Source organism: Lissotriton helveticus, chromosome 12 (genome assembly GCF_964261635.1).
Source record: "Lissotriton helveticus chromosome 12, aLisHel1.1, whole genome shotgun sequence".
In the NCBI taxonomy this organism is placed as follows: Eukaryota; Metazoa; Chordata; class Amphibia; order Caudata; family Salamandridae; genus Lissotriton; species Lissotriton helveticus.
In genome coordinates this window covers 466,759,796-466,778,182 of record NC_136073.1, presented here as the reverse complement: position 1 = coordinate 466,778,182, position 18,387 = coordinate 466,759,796, and the positions used below count along the sequence as shown (strand labels likewise).

At 45.7% G+C, this 18,387-nt stretch overlaps 1 protein-coding gene across 1 annotated transcript in view; it reads right to left on the bottom strand.

Annotated features, from left to right (window-relative positions):
• Positions 1-4,294: 4,294 nt before the first annotated feature.
• MBTPS1 (membrane bound transcription factor peptidase, site 1) overlaps positions 4,295-18,387 on the bottom strand; it is a 298,949-nt gene continuing 284,856 nt past the window's right edge. The window contains exons 22-23 of the mRNA XM_078670462.1: positions 6,329-6,459; positions 4,295-5,137 (exon numbers count right to left, since the gene is read on the bottom strand). Coding sequence (XP_078526588.1) covers positions 4,941-5,137; positions 6,329-6,459 — 328 coding nt within the window. The 3' untranslated portion in view covers positions 4,295-4,940. The remainder of the gene's footprint in view (positions 5,138-6,328; positions 6,460-18,387) is intronic.

Sequence of the window (18,387 nt, the reverse complement as noted above, 5' to 3'; positions counted from 1 at the left end):
TGGCTTGTTTCCCCCCACGATGGCCCCTTTAGCCAAAAGGACTTACACTTTCAGCTACAAAATGGAAAGACAGCCCTCCGTGAGTTCCTGGGGGGATGGTGGAAGGTGCGGCGGTGCAGGAGGGAAATGTGTGACATAACCCCTCTGTATAATTTGCAGGACTCACCTGTCAGGTGCTATAGCCTGCCAACCCAGCACCATGCCAGCGAAACTGCTGGCCACTTAGGTTGAGCTGGATTGGCTGATGGTATGGGGTACCTTTGCCAAAGCCACAAAAAGGTAGGGCTGATGCATATGAGCGGTTGTGTGCAGATTAGCCCAGGGAATATGCTGTGACCTTGCTCTCATTGAACCTCTCTCAGTGGAGTCTGCCTTGTCCCCATACAGGCGACTCCCTTTGAATGGCATGCTCATGAGGGACAAATGGACACCGCCTGAAAAGCCAGGGGACCATAGCCAAGCGTGGTAGCGAATGGTGACACTGGTAACAGTAACAAATGCGTACCCCAGGGAACCGCTGGTGTCCAAGCCACAACTAATTGTGAACTTGGCTGTGTCACAACTCTCCTGTACAGCCTGGGTGAGGACCGAGTTGGACACAGTCAGGGACACCTGGAGGACCTAAACCACTCAGTCCCAACGGGTGTGAGAACCGCACCTCAGCAGGTGACTGGGGTTCACAGACCTGAGCATGAAGCTGGGGGATGAGAAAACCCTCTTCCCAAAAGTCTCCACCTGTGTGGACTCCCTCTCAGTGAAGTAGTTGGAAATGTATTGAAATTAGTCTTACTGGTAGACACCTGCACCACCAAGCTGCCAGGTGAGGGGTTTAAAGATAAAAAATGCAGGGTCGGGCAGGGTGTGACGTGCAATTTGACAGTTAACCAGGAAGCCTGAGCGAGGTGTGGCCCATTCCCCCAATAAAGAATCCGTAAGGGCCATCTTAAATAGTAAGAGGGGCTCAGCAGATGTCTGCCCATGCTGAAGAACCTCGTTAAGGTCATTAGTCCTGACATCGGAGGTAGGAAGCTGAAGGGCAAAGAGTTCAGCCACCCCAAGCATAACCATGGCGTAGGAAGCTTTCTCCTCAATGGCAGGGTCAGTGGCTGAGAGGAGACCAGAGTCAGGAGAGGTATCAAGGCCACTATGTGATAAGGTTGATGTGACGGGGAGGAGGGCGTAGTTGATGATGAGGGGGTAATTGAGGAGAATGTGTGGCCCCCTACCTACATGTCACATGAAGCCTTGTTGCTTTCTGTACAGGCTCCCTGGACTGCCTGTACCTTTAAGGCCCCGGAAGAACATATCGACAGAGGAAGGCAAACCATAGCCTTTCCTGGCGAACACCGCAATCAACCAATCCATACAAACCTAGGGCCTGAAAATGCCGGAAGAGAAAACAGCGGGCAGGTCTCAGAACGAAACAAGTACAGAGAGAGAAGACACCGGAAAGAAGAAAAGATCCAGGGACGAGTGGAACCTTCGATCTGAAGGGAGACAGAAGATCTGTTCCTGACCCTGGGGAAACACCAGGTGGCCACCGGTCTTACAAGCTGTCCCACCACGCCCCTGGGGGAGAGTGACTGGCCAAGGCACTTGCTCGTGTGCAAGGGCTGATGGGGAAGTGGGGTGAAAAAAGAAAGGCGGACAAGGGTTTTACCTTTTTAGAAAACCACCTCACCCAAGTTAAGTTGGCAGATAACTACGAGTAGAGCGCTATTAAAGCACGAATAATATTGCTAAAACTAACGCCTTAACCATTGAGGGTTCATCTTTCGATTTCTCTGGACTCTCAACTTGGTAAAATAACCAGTAGAGAGTCATTATAATTTCGTTTCAAGCACTCTGTGATGGGCCTAGAAGTATTTTATTTTGTGTGAAAAAAAAACTCACTTAAAAATCCTGGTCATAAATCCTGAACACGGACCTTTTCTTTCTCTTCCTTAGAAGGGAGCGTCCGTCATTGTGGTTGAGGCGTTCCTACACCTATAAAAGACCAGACGATGGAAAGAAGAGGAAGACACCCAATTATAAAACTTGCATGCATCTCATTTGGAACAATAAGTTCTGAAAAGTAAGAGGAAACGGAGTACTATGGAATTCTTTTGCATTATACCCGCTTTACGATGACAGTTGGACAATCTCATTACTCACATGGTAATTATTATTCAAATCCAAGCCGAACAGGGAAAGCAAGATGTGCATTTGTCGTGTGAAGGCAGAGTAAGTAGAGGAATAGGCGCTTCTTCTGCAGTCCCGGCGTGACTTTGGTTGTGTTGAACCGGCGGCAACTTGATATCAGGGGACAATTGGGGCCTCGTTTTCCAGCATCAACTAAGACTGTGTTGTTGCGCCAGGGACCAGTCTGGGCCTTGATGTCTAGAGTGCAGCCGGATGTGACCCTGTTATTGGCTCAGTGAGTCCAGCTGGCGCCAATGGCGAATAGACTGATGGTAACCCACGTGGAGAATCTCTCAGCTCTCTAGGGCCCACAAGCACATCAGGGATTTGGCAAGGATCCGTAGAGTCGGAGCATGGCCACACAGAAATCTTAAATATGGTTATAAATGGAAGGCGACAACTGAAACTTGAGCTGCGCTGGAATAAGTTAATGGATTGGCTCTATAGGCGAGCAACTTCGGGAGGGAGATCAAGATGTACAGAGCCACCCCCCACTCCTTAGTGAGAGTGGCAGTCTCATGCTTAGATTTCTGTGTTTTTTGTACTTGCTCAAAGATCTGGATTGAAAGAATACAGACCACCAAAACTACAGCGGCGTCCTCTGAATCTTGAATGGGTCTAGGACCGAACTTTTGACCTGGACTGGTCACGTACGGAGTTTTACGGTGCTTGGCAATGTAGAGTTTTGCCTCGCAGCCTCGTATGGCCTTTGGGCTTCATTGGCATGGCTCGAACCTAGGCACTGCAGGTAAATCTGTTGAGGATTCGTCACGGACAATTATTCGCTACAATCCTTACAGGGCTTAAAACTTGTTGCTCTGGGAGTGGACATGTCCCTTGCACACAGTAAAACCATCTGTTGATCGCGGTAAGAGTCTCAAAGAGAGTAGAGATTGATCAGGATCAATGCACGTCTGATGATGTAGGAGTGGCATCTACATAGGCTCCCTATGTCATTTTTGTGAGAGAGGGGAGTGAGTGCAGAGCCGCCTGGCACCACCAGCAACTGTGCAGTGCAGAGCCGCCTGGCACCACCAGCAAATGTGCAGAGGTACTGCTGAAAAGTTACCAGATCCCTGGTGAATTTTCAAAAGGAGAAGAAACTGTGCTTAAAAGTCTCTATCAGAAAAGCAACATAGTTACTGAGAGTGGCAGTGTTTTTTTTTAACTGGATGTTGTTTCTTTGTCCTGTTGCCAAATTGATCAACGCTTAGAGAACACTACACCCAGTGAATCAGAAAACATATTTAACACTGCAGTCCCCATACATAAAATTGTCCCCAACTGCACCTTTACCATCCAAGTCAATAAATGAAAAGCAATCATTTCGTCAATAACTCTTATGTGAGTTGGCTTTGTACTAGCACAAAGCCAACTCACATTCGAGTTATTGAAGCTCACTCAGATTCATCGGTCTCAAGTCCTTCAATAACGCTCAATAAATAAAATCAGTAACAGATCTGAAATTTTGATGCAGCCAGCAAGTTGATGGTGGAAATATTCCAGGAAACTGGCTAGCTGCAACTAGAAATTCAGTTAACTTTCACCCTTTGAGCAAATAATACATTGTGAGCTTCCAAAAATTCCTCAAAACTTCTTCCATGACAAACAAGGCTCAAGATCAAGTGTCTACGCAGAACCAATCTTACATCAACTAAGCTATGTTACATGTGCACATTTAAGCACTAATTAAACAACAAAACATTTAAAGCGTTAAGCACCTGTGCATCAAATAACATTTCTCTCACAGTGGCATGTGTAAAGCCCATTTCAAGTCTTGCGAATTATTCCATTCTTGGATTCCGGACAGGAATGGTCTGCTGTCAGGATAAACCAAAATGATTTGCCCAATAAGTGAAAGCTAAATGTACGATTCTTGATTGCCGAATAATACTCTCGAAGGAAGTCCAAAATAGGAGAATATGCGAACTGGGTGATGTAACAAGTTTAGAAGATTCCCTCATCACCCACCATAAAATACATTATTTAAAAAAATAATCCAGGCAAAGCCTCTGTCTAAAACGAGCACCAGCACAACATTCATCTGAACTCCAGAAACCTTCCTAACCAGGCTTAAATCATATTGGAAAAAAATACATCACATTATGCAAGATTTCAGCTTCATGTAGATGATGAATATTTATTGAAAATGTATTTCACCAACAATGGTGAAATCATAACCAAAACAATTACAAAACTCTTGATAGTTAAGTTATAAAAAATAAACTGGTCAATGTCTCACAAATTTAGGCCCAGTTCCCTTCCAGATCGATTTGTGCCCCTTCATCTGTGGTGGATTTTAAACTTCTTCCTCCATCGAAGAATAAACATGTCAGACACGAATCAGGAAACAGTTCAGAAAATTGCAATTCATCCAGGAATTTTTTCTCTTTCATTTTGACAACCAAGTAGCAAAGTCCATAAAGTGACTTATTTTTTCAATAATAAATATAGAAAATAGTTTATCAAATTTCAGTTCATTTTTTTGTGTTTTTTTACTTTCTTTTTAAAAACTTTATATTTCTCGCTGGATATGTAGAGACTTACACCTTCATTAAAGAGAATAGGATGTCTTTGGTGAGATATCGTTGCTCAAAAGGTGATATTTACATTCCATCAGGCGAGTCTGTTTGCCAGCAAAGCACAGAGTGATTGCCATGGCAGAGCTGTTGTACAAGCCAAACCCAGCTGGCCTCCTTGGAGAACAAACTCCACTCTCGTATAATAGCCTGCACATCTTTTAAGGTGCCCGTAGTTAGTCACACAGATGGTGTCTTTGGTTGATGGAACTGCTGGATGATCTGTGGTCGCTTGACCCTTGGCTTCCGTCTCTTTGGCTTGCTCTTTGCTTTGTTGAATTGCACCACAAAAAACGCCAAGACCAGCATGGCCCCAAAGAAAGCAAAGACTGGAATTGTCTGCCCCACATCTTGATTGTAGCGGCCAGGCATTATACCTTTAAAAAGAGAATAAGAATTACTATTTTCCCTGAGAAATGTGTTGTGAAACAAGATTCAATTTTCCGGTTGATGCCAGAAGCATTAGTAAAACAATTTATGTAAATCGGGGGTTCAACTTGGTGGATACTTCAATTTGCAGACAGCAAGAAGACTAATTGCCGGATTTTGCAGAAAACACATAATAATGTAGTTAGTAGTTTGAACTCAAAACTTTTGTAGTAGACGCTGAACTTGTACAAGGTGCATTATAGATGTATGACAATAACTTGAAACAGTTGCCTTATTTTCCAGCAGCAAAAAATACTTAGTCAGGGAGACTTGTGGAGTTTTGCCCAGGCTGTTAACTAGGAACTCAAATCAAAATGCCTTGCAGCTGGACTTTCAACCCCTTTTGAAAGCTTCTGTAGGCCACATGAAAGATTAGTGGTACAAAGCATGCTTACATACACCCTGGTCCCACCATGTCAATAAATTCAGAAGTGTGGACACTGATGCAGGATTTCATAACAAAGCATCGTACAGTCCATGTTAAAGACTGAGGGCAAGACTGATACCGTGATGTTTCAAGATTATGTAGGGAAATCTGTTGCACCACTAGAGGTCTTCTACCATTAACAAAATGGTAGCAAGTAGTTTAATATTGGAAATATTTTGTAAAAGGTCGCTTTTTACTTGCAATTGAGCAGAAACGACACTTCTACTGTTGGGAAGCGGTCGTTCTTGCAGTCAATTCCAACTGACGATATTTGTGCTGACAAGTAAATTAACCCGTAGTGACTTCAGACATTTTCCCAGACAAAATTAGCAGAGTGAGAGTAAAACACCGTCACACTATAACCAAAACTACTTTCTTTCACAGAAAAGTTATCAATGCCGTTCTCACATTCAAATTTGTATTATAACACTTATAACAACATGGCTAAAACAACTACAATGAATTCTATCCACAACAAACTTTTAGTCATTCACAGTGATGATGCCACAAAAAGAAGCAACATTTTCCCATACAGTGGGGATCTAAACTGCATCACCGACTCCCTCTCGAAGCTTCGAAAAATATTCCAATACATCAAAATTGTGTACAAATCTACACCAACTGATGAAAACATTGGAGGAGTTCACCACAAAAGTCATTTTGTGACAAGTTATGAAAGTGGTTTTAGACAGACATACATTCAGACACTAACCTCCTGGAATGTCCCAAGCACCACTTTCTCCAGGCGAAAGAGGTCGGACTTGGGGACGACTCTGCCGAGCATTGGGCAACACCACCTTATCCAGGTCAATTGACAAAAGCTTTTGATGTTTCCAAAGGTTACTGCAAAGCAGAAAAGTTGTGATAATTACCAATGTTCGTTTATCCGGTTTTAAAAAAAAAAACATTTTATTGGCATTTTGTGTCATTTAACATTTAAGACATCAATGGATTACTCAGCAGTGCATACAGTGAATGGGCGTTATTTACCAATAGAACATCTCTTACATTTGAGCAATAAATTACAACTCACACTATTTTTTTATTAATTACTTTTGACGTACTGTATTTCTCAGAATATAATGCCATTATGGGGAAAAAGTATGGGAAACAAGACATTAGTCATTAATCTGTTGTATCAAACAGAAGATAATATTGTTGTAACAAGTAAAACGTGTTCATTTAGAATTTTGTTGCACTCGTAAACAAAAAGCAATTTTTTTTAGAAAAATGTAAGAAGTTCCAAGAATGTTTCATTTAGGAATAGCTACCATTGAATAATAGGACTTATATCTTGCAATGTGCAGCAATCTGACATCAGCAGTCTGCAATTATTATTTACAAATTCACAGCTGAATACAAATGAAAAACATTTTGTAGGAAGCTGGCTCTTTACATAGTGGACCAAAAAGAGGTACACTGTGCAAAGAGTCTAGGCAACCACAAAGGAATTACAGAGGCACAAATGCCACCCCAAATGCTTTCTTTTGTGGTAGTGTGGGCAAGCAGCTAAGCATATCAGAGGGTAGTGTTCAGCATTTATTGCATACACAAAGGCAGTAAATGAGACACACACCCAGTAAAGAAATCAGACACCAACTTATAAAAATATACTTTTATATGAATTTAGAAACCGAGATCATCTGAATCAGGCAAGTTCTTTTCAGGTTATGAATTTTTACCGTTTTCCGAGGTTGACTCACTTAAGGTAAATAAGGGGCAAGGTCCAAGGCCACACCCACAGGTCACCTCAGGGGGCTCTGGGGTGTCAGAGTGGAGAGATGTGTCACAGCATCGGGTGTCCAATTCACTTTAATGGGGAACGGTCCGGTTGCAAAAAGGCTACAAGCAGGGACTGGGGGACAAGTCCGGGGGAAGACCACAGGGAGACTCCCTCGAACTCGGGCTCTGGGGCGCGGGTGCAGATGTGCTTCGAGGTATAGTGCGGCTGCAGTCACAGACTCACTCTGTGTCTTTGTTTCTGCTGCAGAGGGGCAAACCGTGCAGCTGGGCCACTATTGGGTTTCACTATTGTGTAGAAGTGTGGCTCAATGGTTAGAGCGGCAGACCCTGATGCAGAGGTCTAGCCCCGGGACCGGGGTTCAATTCCCCGCCTCGGCGGGTCTTGGACTCAAAAATTCCACTGACCTGATAATTCTCGTCCTCGGTGCCTATTCCAATCATGGAGTCCCACTCTGCAACTCTGGGCAATAGCTTGCTTAATCTCCACAACGGCCCCCACAACGCTAAGGATGCCTGGCCTCCACCTTGGGGGTGCCCAGGAGTGGACACCTCACAGAGAAAGCCAGGATGGGTTCCACAGCGGTATTCGTACAAGCGCCTTGAGACCCTTGCGGGTGAGTAGTGCGCTATACAAGTATCAATTTACAATTTACTATCCCAGAAGTCCCTCGACGTGCAGGTCGATTTCCTCTGCGCTGGTGTCTGGACTAGACACAACAAGCCTTATTTGCTGCAAGGGTCCCAGGACCCCAGGTATTTGTATTGTGTGGCACCGATCAGTCCTGGCGTCCGAACACTTGGAGGTAGATGGATCCGACCTGTAGGAGCAATGCCATCTCCTCCTGGGTGGCTGCTGTGTCTTGGTAGCCAGGCATCCCTTGACAAAAAATGTATATGCCAGTTGAACAAATTAGTGGCTTGGTTATTTGTTTTGCTCTGTGCACAGTTAAAGGGTACCTTTTGGCCTTTTCAGATTTTTTGTAACTGCTAGATCAGCCCTCAGTGTTAAGCCCCCAGTTGATATGTATTTTTTTTAAAAGGTTTTCAACATTTGTTTCGCTCTCCCTTTGTCAAGCCACAGGGGCTGAGAGGATCAAGTCCACTAGCCTTTTGTAACCAATCATATCAATTCTGTTCATGGTATGGCTGGACAATATGATCACCAGTGTCATAATCATTGTCCAATTCCATGGCAAACAGGGAATGCAGAGCTTGTGTTTTCCTTTTTGAAGGTTCAGGTGGAAGAAGCAGGGCTTTGTCAAGGTCGAACAGGCACAGACTCAGAGTCCGTGTATAATGGGCACTTGTCTTCAGCCATCGATGGAGTCCGCACCGGTGTTGAAGTGTCAGAAACCAGTGCAGACTTTGATGTTGGAGGTGGAGTCAGAACGTAAGCTGGAGGTCAGGCCCATGATGCATCGGAGGGTCCAACAGGTGCTGCAGGCAGATTCTAGATAAAGGGCCTCTTAGATCCATGGGGCCTGAAGGTGCACCAGACAGAGTAGGCAAGGATCCCAAGAGTCATAGCATAGCCTCGCAGAAATCTATCTTTTTAGGAGTGGTGATAGCCGGGAAAACTTGGGTTGTGCTATAACAAGTTGTGGGATAGGCTCCGATAGCGATCAATTTCGGGAGTAACAGAGAAGTAGGGGTCCAGGAGGCTTCACAGGAGAGCGAGAATAGAACTGATACCGCCTTGGATTTCTAGTGTTTTTTCTTTGACTTACCCAACAACTTCGATTAAGACAAAGACCAACCCCCTGGAAGAACTCATGCGACTCCTGTATATGTAATGGGACAGTGATCCAATTTCTGACTTGGAGCGGGGCTGTCGTGGAATCTTCCAGTGCTTGGAGATGTACAGTTTCTCCTTGAGTTCTCATATGGCCTTCGGGTTAATCAATCCACAATCACTGTAAGCCTTAGAGTTGTGACTCAACCTCAGGCGCCAACCTGATGAGGGTCTGTTTGACAGTCCAAACAAGGTTTAAAACTGGTTTGGGAGATGGCATTTCCCTAGCACACAGTTTTACAATTTTTTTAGGAAAAGAAGGGACTTAAAGAGACTAGAAGTAGCTCCGGATCCACGCCTGGTGTCGTAGAAAGGAACTGTATAGCTGCAACAAACTAAGGGCCTTATTTAGTGTTTACCCGGTAAATTAATCCATAAAAAATGTGGCTGATATGCTGTCCACCGTATTACAAGTGCTGTTTGCTTTGACGCACTTGTAATACAGTGGAAAGGACACACGCCATGTTTGTGACAGAGTATCCTGTCTGTCAAACTTTACATAAGTCCTGAAGAGAGTGACTGTGGGTACCTGACCTGAATCTGGAGTCCCCAAATGTGTCAAGTCCTGATCCTCAAGGAAGTTGATGGACAGAGTGTTTTTTGTGGGTCGTATACCTCCAGGTTTGGTTCTCCAAGTGTGAGGCGGTTTTTAAGGGGCACAAATAGAGCCGGGGCTAGTCTCTTCTAGTGATTCTCCTCTTTAGTCGGGACCCAAAGTGTGACCAGGGCCTTGGAGAGGACTGTCTCGTGTGTGAATGAGCATCACATGCTCGCCGCCACAAGAGCTACTCAACCAGTGGGAGAGCTGTGCTCAACCACAGGACAGGAGGTAGGTGACTGGCCTGTGTCACATTGGAACAAAAATGGAGGCCATCTACAGGAAGCATTGGGCTTAATCCACATTGGAAGCCACCAAAGTCAGAGCAAAATCAAAATTCAGTTTTGGACTACTGCCCAGGAATATGGACCAATGAGCTCAGACCGGAGTTAGTCTTGATAATACGTCGTCTTTGGAGCACTGGATTTAGACCTTGAGAGATACTCTGCTCTGGGTTGCATCAGGCTCTTCCCATGGCACTTGACAACAGAATCTGTCTGGAAGACGTGCTGCAGTACAGGTGAGGTGTGTAGTAGTTGGTGCTTCCACCGTCCCATGAGGTCTCTTGGCATTTACATAAGGCCATAGATTGTGACTTTCATGTGCAGACGTGGGCTCCTTTAATAGGTGCCTCATTATCTCAGAACATAAAGGTTATCACCAAAATATGGGACACAGAAGTTATAGGTGTTAGCTACTCCCAATGGCTGATGACACTACACATGTGGTTTTCCAGAGATACTCAGTATAGACATTGTTTTCAGCAAAAAGGAACATTAATGATATCTACCGCCATCAATGAACTACAGAAAGAAGGTTGTTGTGAACAAATGAGATTAATTCTGAAGGAGGGAGAAAAGTGATGCTGGTAAACTTTCTTGGAAAGTTGTTGAAAAGGGTTGTAAAGAAGGTTGGAACAGATTGGGAAGGAGCATGACTGAAGACCTGAAAAAGCAATTGTATGCATCTCATCTAAGAATAAAGTTGTGAACTTGTTTACTTAAGGGAAGTATTGGTGCTAGTAAGGTGGCTTAGTGACAAAAATCGAGAGAGAGGAAATTGCTTGGATGGCCTTAGAGAGGAAGGCCTTGTAATACAAATATATTTTGATGACAGAGAAGAGGGTGATGTAGTGTTTTAAGATGCTGGCACACTATAAAATGAGAAAGGACTTAAAAATGTAGGTTCCTTTCCCCAGGTAAATTTTTTTAAGGAAAACCTCAGCAAGCCGGACTGCTGCAGAGGTGAGGACCCTTTAGTCCAGATATAGGAATGATTTCTAAGGCCACATATCCTGATGCAATTTTAAGGCCACCTTTTTTCAGTGAAGCACCTCACCAGCAAAAAATGTGTTGTTATACATTAGTCTGCGAGGGCAGAAGACCAGTCATATTTTGAAGTTATTAGCAAAATAATGTTGCTAAATTACTTGAAATAGATATATTTTACAGTTGCCTAAAGATGTGGCATGTATATAAGCCTTGTACATCAATATAACAGTTTATGTGATACTAGATATAGGTTAGCTAGCGTCTCTACCAGATAAGGCGTTACAGAAGGTAAGTAACTTGTTGATCTGACTTCTAGCCGCAGATTCCTTACCTTAGAATAGAGAACCAAGCATACCACCCCCAGACGTGGGTCTGCAGACCAATTTCATCTAGGGAAGTCCTGCAGGACCGAACAGGTAAAATGCCCATCTCGATAGACCGGGCTGTCCAGGCAGCTGTGCTTTGTGAACGTGTGCAAAGAGGCCCATATTGCCGCCTGGCAGATGTCCAGAACCGGAACACTGCGTGCTAAAGCAGTGGTCACAGCTTTTTCACTCGGGTGGAGTGAGCATGCATGCAAACCCTCAGGGGGTCCTTCTTAGCCAATAAGCCCCTCATCAGCCAGGCTAGCTTCATACCCTGCCAACTTAGGGCGAACAAAGCAAACACAAGCAGATGATGGAGGGAGCGCTGAAACTCTTCAGATACTCACCCCCAGTCATAGATCTGGGTTGAATCCATCATCGTTCTTAAGCTCACTTCGCCACCTCAGTACAGGCCCAGTTATATGAAAATCAGTCTTGACCCTGTGCCTCATGAGAACAGTCCAGTCCTGCCCGAACTGCCAAGCCAGGTCTTCCTTAAACCGGAAACAAGCATCCTGGGACCGGTTTTGGGGTAACACCCCTCTTTGGCCAGGCTAGCTTGAATAGTATGATGATGGATTCAATCCAGATCTGTGACTGGGGGTGTGTGTGTGTGAATTGTTTCAGCGCTACGTCCATCATCTCTTTGTGTTTGCTTTCTATACACCATGCCACAAATTTTCCCTAATGGCATGTGTATAGTCTTTGTGGAGGGATGTTTGGCTGCCAAGATATTGTTACAACTGTCGCCGCTTAATCTCCACGCAAAAAGGCAAAGAGTTGACTGGTTCGGGTGGAGGATCCACCCCTGCTGTTGGGACAGGAGATCATCTAGAAGGGGCAGCCCAATCGGAGGATCGATGGCCATGCCAAACAGCTCATGATACCAAACTCACTGTGCCCAGCCCGGAGCCACAAGGTCAAATGTTCTAACTGTCGCACAATTGGCCCACACTTTAACACCCCTGTAAGTCCCTTCTAAACTGTACCCTGAGCACCAGGGCATGGGTACTAAAGAGGGTCCCTAAGGCCTACAGAATGTATTATGTCACCCTAAGGGACCCCCATACAAATTGTATTCAGCCTGCCTGCCAATGCGTATCATGATGCAAACCATGATTGAAAACACGAAATGGCACACTTACTGTGTGACATGCCAACATCACTGAATGGGATACATGTAAGACACCCCTTCAGCAGGCCGTACATATCACACGTGATGACATATCTACATGAGCGGATATGCCCCTGTGCTGTTTAGTTCAATTACTAGATGGTACTAGTGAACAGGGAAGCCAGCTTAAGTATGTACTGGGCACTGGTCATTAGGAGTTCCTAGCTACATGATTGATACAAAACACCATAGGTTTCAAATGAAGCAAACACCTTGTCTTAATAAATCCATACCGATTCCAGTATTGGATTTATTATGACCTTATTAGACCTCGAGTGCGCTGGCTGGCTGGTATTGTCCAGCCTACCACCACAAACAAGTTTCTGACGCCCTGCAGGTGAGAGCCCACGCTCTCCGAGGCCAGAAACAATGACTACTCCAGAGGAAGATGTACACCATCTCCAGTAAGATGGCTAGTGATTTAGCATATCAAGGCCAGGGAGTTCAAAATCCCTGCCACCTTTGATATGCGACCATAGCCTCCCCCAGACCTGGGAGATGCCACCCCCTGCCTGGAGGCTCGTTTGGCACCAACACAGGTGAAAAATTAGCTATGCAGTGGGCGTGTTGCACCACCAGTCTAGTCACACCACCATTTTATTTTTGGTGGCATTAGGAACTCCGAGACAGGGTTATGCCCAATCCCCACTGGAAGAGGTAATATGGAGGGTGTAGTGACCACAAAGGTAATTAGCCAATTGGCTCCTACCCTTAACTCCCCTTAATACCTCTAAATTTAGAAGTTAGGTAGCTCCCTTACACCAGGAACTCAGGTTTGCCTTATCAAAGAAGTAGGAGGGCAAGAACTGAAGACTAGCTGTCGAATTGGTGCCAAACCCTGCCTGCTTGTATCGGTCTAGATAATTGCAGAGACCTGACACATCCTGCAGCTGTGCATCCTCCAAAAGCCTCAGAGAGCTGCCAGCACTTCACCAACCCATCAGCCTCTCCCTTGAAATGGAGGAGGCACTTCCCTGCAACCTGCAGGCACCGACCGCAAAGTCTGGTTTACCGATCCACTGACCACCGGTCCACCAGTGCAGCAGCCACCCAGGAGGAGGTCACCATGCTGCAGGAGGTCAGACCCCTCTCCCCACCAAGTTTGTAGACGCCAGGGCACCCAGGAGCTGCCCCGCAACAATACCTGGGGTACTAGACTCATTGCAGCGGCCAAGGCCTGTTCAGTGTCCAGCCGAGACAACATCAAGACTGAACTACCAATGAGTGACTTCAGCATCACCAAGAGAGGCACTGCAGTAATGTTTTGTCCCCATCTCCAGGTCAAACCCAAAAGTGAGAGCCTCCAATGCAAGCGACCCGTCAGACAATAATCCCCTGCACCAGAGCTTTCGAGTTCGAGCTTACCAACGGGGCACCCTTGCTCGAGAGACCCTCAAGAACTGAGCCTTCCTTTAGGTTCTAACAGACTAGTCCCCACTTGCAACATTTTTCTGCTTACAGGTTTCTCCATAGACTTTAGCGGTAGCGTTCAAGGCTACCATTGTGACCAGCACCTCTTCACCCAGACACCCCAGGGCAGATGAACCAAAACGGTTGGTGTTTTAAGGACCTTGGCCCCTACTAACCTTAAGTCCAGAAAGAACAGTCCTGTAAATTGCTTGCAAGTGACCCTATGCAGTGTATGTTTCTCCCATAGGATATCATTTTTGCGTTAAAGGACCATGCCTCGAACCTGACCGCTGTATTTTCAAAGTGCCTGAAAATCGCTAACTCAAAAAATATTTACCTAACCCAGTAGATCTTGGTGTCTAAATATAAAAATGTTATTTTTCTAAATTGGTCTTGGATTTCCTTCCTGAATGTGTGTCTTATTTATTGATTTGGAGTGTGAATCAAATGGCTAACACACCCCTATCATTAGCCCAAGGCTGCTCGACCACACTCCCACAAATAGCACACATTGGGATTGCTAGAGCAAGCCCATGTACAATAAGGGATAGCTGAACTCTCTGCACAGTGCACTTCATTTTAGTACACTAAATAGAGAGCCAGTTTCCAACACCGCCTTAAAAACTCCAGCGAGCAGAACTGCTGACATTGCGCATTCTCAGCATAGGCAAACCGATCTAACCAAGGCTCCACCCTCTGCTGAAAGAGACTTTGCACCACCATTGGATGGACACCCTAGTTGTGATCCAGTAGTTTTCTTCGGCTGAAGTCGTCCGCTCTGGTGTTCAGGGAGCCCTCTAGATGTTGAACCAAAGGGAAATGACCTGATGTTTCAGCCATGTCCAGAGAAGCAAAGACTCTTGACAAAGGGTACACAACCCTATCCGCCCTGTTTGTTACAGTAGCACATGGCGATAGTGTTGTCCATAAACACTTGCACTAGCCTTCCTTTGATGGAGGGTAGAAAAGGCTTTCAATACCAATTGGATCGCTTGGAGCTCCAACAGGTTGATGTGGAGTCCGGATTGCGTCGGAGACCAGAAGATTCTGATCCCGACCCCTCTCAGATGGCTGCCCCATCCCAGAAGTGATGCATCTGTCACTACTGTGATATCTGGTTGGGGAATGGCGAAGTGTCTGCTGCTGACCCAACTGCAGTTCGTAAGCCACCACTGTATGGCCTTTACAGTTCCCTCTTAGATCTAGACAATGTCGTAGATTCCCCTGATGCTGTGCCCACTGGAACTTCAGCCCCCCCCCCCCCCCCTGCAGAACCGACATATGCCAGCTGTCATGTTTCACCAGCAGAATGCAGGAGGCCATGATGCCCAGCAGCCTCAGTCTCACGAAATCCGGGACACAGGCTGAAACATCATAGCCTCAATATCCTGGACTCACCGTTCGGGAGGATAAGTCCGAAACTGCACAGTATCCAGAACAGATACGATGAACGAGAGCGTGTCATGTGTGACTTTGGCACATTGATAGTGAAATCCCATCAAGTGCAGGAGGTTCAGTCGTATTCTGGAGGTGGGAAGACATCAGTCTGGGGCGAGCCCGCCTTCAACAGCCAGTCATCGAGATAGGTGAAGACTGGCATCCCTGGTCTCAGCAGATGAATTGCAACCACCGCCATCACCTTGGTGAACACCTGAGGGCGCAGGTGACACCAAAGGGAAGCACGGCCAACTGAAAATGCTCTTGACCCACCTTGAACTGCCGGTAACACCTGTGGGCAGGCATGACAGGGATATGAAAGTATGCGCCCTGCAAGTCCAACACTACCATCCAGACTCCCAGGTCAAGGGCAGAAAGAACCTGAACTAGCACAAGCATTTTGAACTTCTTCTTGAGAAAGAAATTGAGAGTGCGCAGGGCTAGGATAGGACGAAGGCCTCCATCCTTTTTAGGCACCAGAAAGTAGCGGGAATAACAACCACAACCTATTTCTGGTATCAGCACCCTCTCTATTGCTCCCTTAACCCAGCGAGCCTTCACTTCCTGGCAGAGAAGAGAAGGTTATCCTCCGTCAGCCTGTCACAAGTTGGTGGCATAGGGGAGGTGTAGTCAGGAGGGAAAGCATCTTCAGAAGATCTGCAAAAGCCACCTGTCCAAAGTTATGGACTGCCAGTGGGGCAAGGAGATGGCAAATCCTGCTGCCCACTGGTTCCCTACTGTAGGAAACTGGATCTTTATAAAGTGGACCAAAGTGAGGTACACTGTGTACAGAATTCAGGCAACCCTTATTGGTTTACGGAGGCAAAAATGATAACACTAAATGCTCTCTTTTATTGCATTGTGGGCGAGTAGTTCAGGCACATCAGAGGGTAGTGCTAAATATTTGTTGTACTCCCAGAGGCAATAAATGAGACACACTATAATAATTCGTATTTTTATATACATTTTGATAACAAGACCTTCACTGCCCAGTACTTTTTAACCCCTTCGCTGAAGGGGTTATTCCCCCGCTGTGCTGGGGGGGGCGCGCACAGCGCCCACATGCTCATGACGAGCTGAGCTCGTCATGAGCTACAGTGCTCCTGTGCTCATGACGAGCTCAGCTCGTCACAGGTGCATTGGCTCCATGGAACGTTCAGCACAGCGGGGGAATTCTCCCCGCACCTGAGCGTTCCACGGGCCATGACGAGCTGAGCTCGTCATGAGCACCGGAGCACCGTGGCTCATGATGAGCTCAGCTCGTCATGAGCATGGAAGAGGTTAAAATATGAAATTTAGAGGAAAGTAAATAGTTTATTTAAATTCATTTTCACGCAGCAATGCTATGGGAGAAAAGGCATATGCTGCATACAGTTATTTGCAATCGATTTTTTTTTTTGGGGGGGGGTCTCCTTCGGGACTTAGGGTCGTAGGGAGCCAAGGTCCAGAGTACCACCAGCAGTTACTTGTTACCTGCCCTGGGGCCTCTGGGTGCAGATGTGCTGGTTGGGTGAGTAGCTTTGCGCGATACGACAGTGGAAAGGAGACCACCAAGAAATAGGCAACAGAAGGGGACCTGGGGTCAAGTCCGGGAGCCCCCAACAGGGGGCTTGTGTCATAATGGTCCTAGGGATAAGGGGACACAGCTGCTTCGTCATTTTGGAACAGTCGGCTGGGCTCTGTGCATACCAGGGCCTTGCAGTTGTTGGTCTTCGCCGGCTGAGGGTGCAAAATCAGGACAGCTGGGCAACTCTGGAAGTGAGTCTCTGTGGTGCTGATGTCCCTCAACGGCTGCTCGGTCTCGGTGCAGTAGAAATCCGGATTGGACCCTCATGGGCTCGGTTTGCTGCAAGGGGTCCGATACCCCAGTTATTGGTCCTGTGCTGCTCCAATTATTCATAGTATCCTCTCCTTGGTGTGGACAGATCTGACCTTCAGGAGCACAGGGTCATCTACCTGGGAGGCTGCAGGACCAGTAGCTCTTCACGATTTTCGAGACTAGTGCAGGCATGGTTTGGTGCCAAAAGTCCAGAGCAGTCTTCAGTGCTTGCTTGCCTTTGTTGTCCTCTTCTTCTTGATCTGTGGAATCTGAGCTCCTGGTGTCAGGGAAGCCAGCTATATACTCAATTTAGGAGAGTTAAGGGGAGTGACAGGTAGTAGACAATGTTCACCTTACCTTTAGGGTGTCTACACCCTCTATATGACCACTCCCTGTAGGAAGAGGGCATAACCCTGACGGGAGAGCCTAATTCCACTAAAACTAAGAAGTTTAACTTCAGCCTTTTATAGTTTCAAAATTGAGTAATGTGACCTCAAAGCTCGCAGCTGTTCTAGAAAAGTTAGAATATATAGGACATCAGACAATGATGAGATCTTAAGGAAATGTGTCATCCACCTATAGATGCTTTTTTTATGTCAGTCTCTGCTAAATGTGTTTTCAGCAGTTCTAAGTATAAGCAGAATAGAGCAGATAAGAGAATGGATCCTCGGGGAACTCCATATGCCACACAAGACTGAATCGAGTGGTGGCTGCCCAAAGCTAGACTCATTCTCTGAAAATAGAATGTTTTCAGTTGGGTAAGATAACAATACACATTTTTCAATGTTCTTACCTAACCCGTTTAACCTGGAGACCAGTCTGAAGTTGGTTTGACTGTTTGGTACATCTTTTGTTTCTATAAGATTGGGGACATTTGCCATACTTTCAGTTGGTTTGGAAGAATTCCTTGTTCCTGGGATGCATTAATCCAGAGACAGCCATCTGGTACTAAAAGGTGAACGTTATATTTGATTACATTTGCTGGAAGTGCAACTTTATAACAGGTTGGATGGAGTTCTTTCAAAATTCTGTGGAGCTTTCCTGGTGATACAAGTGAAAAGGTTTCTCAAGTATTCTTTCTTTTCTGAGGAGGTTGAAGTTAATGTTTCAGTATTATTTCAATTTTAACGTCAGCTTTGTTGTTGAAATAAGTGAATTAATT